General features: G+C 57.2%; 1 protein-coding gene across 1 annotated transcript; it reads right to left on the bottom strand.

Annotated features, from left to right (window-relative positions):
- Positions 1-1,114: 1,114 nt before the first annotated feature.
- CCDC184 (coiled-coil domain containing 184) lies at positions 1,115-3,382 on the bottom strand. The gene has a single exon (XM_004470396.5). It carries the CDS (start codon positions 2,894-2,896, stop codon positions 2,318-2,320), a length of 579 nt encoding a protein of 192 aa, XP_004470453.1. The 5' UTR covers positions 2,897-3,382; the 3' UTR covers positions 1,115-2,317.
- Positions 3,383-5,194: the final 1,812 nt, after the last annotated feature.

The following is a 5,194-nucleotide window of genomic DNA, read 5'->3' as shown; positions in this document are numbered from 1 at the left end:
GTAAAACCTGCTCCCAGTCAGTGCTCAGTAAATGATAACTATCGTTGTCGTTATTGGTCCTGAATGCTGGAACTGTAATAGGAGCTGTCTCCCATCCTCACATCCCCCAACCACTGCATAATTCAAGGCTTCCTCCGTTCATCCTACATTAGAGGGCTGCCCCAAGACATTTTAGGTCTGTGGCCACTTGCACATTAATGACAAAAATCCCCCTATTAAATGGGAATCTTACTATTCTCCTTTCCTTAAATCTAGGCTGAAAGACAAGGGTACTTTAGACAGGGAGCAATTATATAAAGCGAGAGCTTCTGGGTACTTTTGTTTTCTCAGAGGAGCTAGTCATCCACTCCCCCCACACACACAAGGGAACTGTAAGGAAACTAACATTTGCACAAGACTTCCTAAAGGTCTTACATATTTAATCCTCCCCAACAACTTTTTATCCCCATTTTACACGTTTAGAAATTAAGACTTAAGTGGTCGATTCTGTACTGGAACTGAGATTCAAGCCTAGATCTGTGACTCCAGGGCTCCTTCCACTTCCCGCAGCGACCGAAGCTGGAGCGCACACACATATCCCTACCACAGACTCAGGAATTTTGTTCCAGGGCAGCCTCCAGAAATATCCATTGCTCAGGGGAGCCAGCTAGAGTTGATGCCTAAATTCCCTGGGGAATCCCTAACAAGCATTCTCCACTAGAGGCCTGTGGCACTTACTGTGGTTTCTCCTTTGTGGCGTGTCACTACCTCCCAGAAATCCCGGGCAAACCCTCCCAAACAATATCCTCTCCCTAGCCCTTCCGTGGAACAGGTGTCACGCCTGCCAGTCTAGGACCCGGACTTGGAAATCATCTCCCAGGAACCAGGTACTTCACTGAAAAGAAGTCTCTAGTACATCTTGAGTTCTGGCTACTAATAATCCTCGTTAGTTTAGGGCCCAGAACAAAAAGGAAAGAGGCAAAGGTGGAAGCGTCGGGCCTGACCCGGGTCGGTGAATTCCTGGAAACTGGAGGCAAGGAGAGAAGAGGGAAGGCAGAGTGCCTGCTGGGCCCACTAAGCGCTGGCCCACACCCGGAAGCCTCACCTTGATATCCCCCTAGTACCAGGCAGCAAGGAGGGGAGATGACGCCTCTTTATTAAGGTTAACACCAAGGAAAGCACTGAGAAGGAATACACGGAGGAGGGGGCTGGGCACACAAATCACCATTTGAGGAGGTGGGAGGGAGGCACATCAGTTAAGGACCCTCAGGACAGCCACATGCTCCATGCCCTGTTTGGGGGGGGGGGGAAGCGCCATGATAGCTTGGGGCTCACAGAAGTTTCTGCGACCCCTGAACCTAACACCAGAGCCATAAGCCCTGCCCCTCAGGGCTCACACGCTACTACACGAGTGGACACACGTAACACACAAGACATCATGGACGCAACACCCAGCGGCAGCGGGCAGGGACGTGTGGCAGGAAAAGGAACTGAAGTGAAGCGGGAGTAGCCAGAAGGGAGACCAGCTTTTGACTGCAGCCCCCAAGAGTCCCTCAAATGTCCCCTAAGAGCTGTGGCTGAGCATCCCAAGTCTCTGCCTGTGAGCTGGGCTCTTTGTTCTCTAAGCCCCAATGAGCGGAAAAGCAATCCCAGATGAAGTCAGTGACAGGGCAGGATCCGCTCTGCATGCAAAAATCCTAGAGGTTGAGCTATTCTGTCTTCATGCACATTCATAGCCAGCTCCTCCCAGCCCAGGGGCCCTTGGAACCCCATTCACCCAGATTCCTAGGGCTGCAGTTCCCTCCACAAGCTTCCTTTACCAATCAGCAGGCGCAGAGATCTGTGAGGGGGAGAGGCTTCTGCGGAGCACGGAATGTCTTGGGTTTCAGCAAGAAGGGTGAATTTCCTGTTGCCAGAACAGAATACCCCAATTCCTTAATTTCTAGGTAAATCTTTAGAGATCGCCATTGTCCTAGATAAGTCCTTTTTCAGAATAGAAAAAGCATAATTTTATTTACATATCAGGAGTTCTCCAGTTGGCCGGGGAGGGGGCTAGGGGAGGGTAGGGGATGGATGGAAGTCCAGAGACGGAGGGGTGCTTCTTCTCCCGGAACGTCACCTTTCCGCCGTTTGCAAAGTCTCAGTTGGGCAGAAAGAATCCCTGACGCTCCCAAAGTCTTCACCCTACAGATCCTTCCTCGGGGGAGTCTCTCTCGGTCTGCCCAACGCGAGCAGCCGTCGGAGGGAAGCCTGCTGCACCGCGCCGTTCAATCCCCTCGCGTCATGCACCGGGAAACCCAAGACCAGCCCGGGAAGGGAGTGCCCACGCGGAGTTCCCTCACAGGGCGGCCTCGCCCTCCAGCTGCAGCAGGGTGATGTCGGGCAGATCCAGGGGCTCCACAAGTGGCCCGTCCCCCGCGAGATCAGCACAGGGGCTCTTGGGGCGCTCACAGTGACTGATGGGTGTGGCGGGGCCCGACACCTCCTTCGCCTCCTCGTCCTCCTCGTCCTCGGGATCGCGACCCAGCAGACCGCTGTCTCCAGTCCCAGGCGAAGGGGTCTCCGGCTCTTGGGGGGCGCCTGGGAAGCTCCCCTTGCTGCCGACCACGCCCAGGCCGCCCTGGCGGGGCGCGGTGGTCATAATCTGGCACATGGAGACGATGGCCCGCTGGTTGGCGCACACGTCGTCCGAGAGCACCTGGATATGCGAGGCCTGCTCGTCCAGGGCCCCCCGCATGGCCCTCACGTCCTCAAACAGCGCCTGCAGCTGGGCCTTGAGGTGCTCCATCAGCTCCTTCATGCCGCCGTTGTACTCCCCCGAGATCACGTCCCCCACCGCCGGCACGGTGGACACCTCCAGGGGCGCCGGCAGGTCGCCGCCGTCCTTGGTCATGATCTCCAGCAGACCGTCCTCCATTGAGTGGCAGAAGCGGGCGGCGGCGCCTCCGGGTCCGGTCCGGCCTGGCCTGCGGAGCGGGGTCGGGGAGGGGTCCCCGGAGGGTGCGAGGTGGAGGCCAGGGATGGGGAGGCTCCGGAGCGGGGCGGGGAGCCGACGTGCGGAGACGAGTCCCGGGCGGAGGGCGCGGGCGGGGACCGGAGGGGCCGGGCGGAGGCGGCGGGACGAGGACCCCGAGGGTCCAGGGCCGGCGTCCCTCGGGCTCGCCCCGGGGCGGAAGCACCCTGCCCTGCCTCGCCTCCCGGGCTGCGCCCGAGGCAGCACCGCGCCGGGGGCGCCACGAGCAGCGAGTGCCCACCGGGTGCCCGGGTCACAGGGGCGCTGGCCGAGGGTCCCGAGCGGAGGCCGAGGCCGGCGGCGCGTCCGGGTCGGGGCTCCCCCGCGCCATGAACGCGCAGCGCCCGCGAGCGAGGTTGGAGCGGCAGGGGCGAGGCTCCCCGCGGCGCCGCCGATGCGCCTCTGTTTCCAAGGCGACGCAGGGCACGTAAGTGACGTGTGTCTCCATGGCAACTAGGAAGTGGGGAAGAAAGAGGAGAGGCTGGCGGGGCGGCTGCCGCGGGGCTCCCGAGCCCGAGCCGGCGGGCGGGGCGCGAGCGGAGGCGACGCCGCAGTGGCCTCGCCGAGGGCGGAGAGCGCGTGTGGCCGCGAGGGTCAGTGAGGAGCGCGAGCGAGGTCGCTGCGCGCACCCCGAGCCCGGGAGGGAGCCCCGTCTGCAGCCGGGCGTCAGGCCCTGAGCGCGGCGGCCTCCCCGGCCTCCCACCCGCGGGTCCGCCTTTCTCGGAGGAACGGCGCTCGAGCCGCTCTGTCCGCAGACGTCCGCAGGGAAGCGGAGCGGGTAGGCAGGCCGCGCTCACAGGCCCAGCTCCGGTGCTCCGCGGCGCCCCGGGATGGGCCCCGCCGGGCCTCAGCGGCGCAGGGACGCCGTGGGGGTGGGGGCGCCTGCGGAGGTTGCTGCAGGAAATCAGCCCACTTCGCTGTAGAAGGCACAAGCTGAGAAAGGGTGGCATTCCCTCCACAAGGGACCCAGTCACTCGATCCCGGTCACGGGGGGATTTGCCAGGATAGCGAGGCAAAGCATTTAGGTTTTGAGAATGCACGCTCCATAAGATTTTTTTCTTCTTTTTTTTTTTTTCTTTTTTACTTCATCACTGAATCCCCAACACCTATGATAGTGTCTGGTACATAGTAAACTGATGCTCAATAGATTTGATGAATACTTAACCAGTATGTCTCCCATTCCCTCGCCCACAACTCTCCAGCCAGCAAGTCGTGGATTTTTTTTTTGTTTTGTTTTGTTTTGAGACCTGGATTCAAGATTGGGTTCTGCTGCTATTAATTCAGAGACCAGGGCTAAATCAGTTTCCCGACTCTGTGGATTCCTGACCCACATTTTCCAGATCTGTGGGCAATCTATAATCCTATTTCTAATTCTGAGTAACACTGGCGTCGGCTCACTGGTGAAGGGGGAAACTTGACAATGGTGGGGTGGGGGGACTGTATGTGAGGGTAATTCCACCCCCCACACACACACCCAGTGCCCATGACAAATGGACTCTCAGTGTCCCAACTTTTGTGACACTACTTGAGGGGCAGAATGGGAGAGGTGAAGGAAGAAAAATTGTATTTAGTATATTTACAGATGACACCAGATAGGAAAAGAGAGCACCTGGACAGCAGCAAACTAATAAATAGTGACCCTAGTAAGCTGGAGAAGCCAAGTGGTCAGAAACCAAAAATGAATTTCACAAGAACTAGTAAATGTGGGGAGGAGAAACAAACTATCAGGGGATAAGCTGTGGGTGAGTTTTGTGTGCCAGTTCAATGAGAGCCTCGGCTTTCCCTGGTTGGGTTCTCTAACATGAAGCCGGGTGGAGGTCGGGGCATGGGGAGTGGTACACAGAGACCCCCTAATATACACCCCCTAAAATATGAACAAACAAAAAACCCACAGTATGTGCTTTCTAAAACTAATGAGTCAATCCTATGTGCTTCTTTTCTTTCTTCATTCATTTCACAAAGTGGAAGCACTCTCACCTTGGTTATCCCTGCTACCTCCCCTGTTCCAAAAGCACTGGCTCAGGAGAGGATAGAAGTGTTTTCCTTGATTTCCCTACGTACAGCTGCAGTGGCCTGGTATTTACAAAAAGACTTTACAGAAAGGAAAAAAAGAAACTGTAGACCTAGAAACAGAGACAAGGCACATAAAAAGAGCTGAGCTCACACAACACAGTTTCTGGTCACATTACAGCAAGCTTGTTC

This window comes from Dasypus novemcinctus, chromosome 12, assembly GCF_030445035.2.
Source record: "Dasypus novemcinctus isolate mDasNov1 chromosome 12, mDasNov1.1.hap2, whole genome shotgun sequence".
Classification (NCBI taxonomy): Eukaryota; Metazoa; Chordata; class Mammalia; order Cingulata; family Dasypodidae; genus Dasypus; species Dasypus novemcinctus.
Note: the sequence above shows the minus strand (reverse complement) of the source record. Positions and strands in the feature narration are given on the sequence as shown.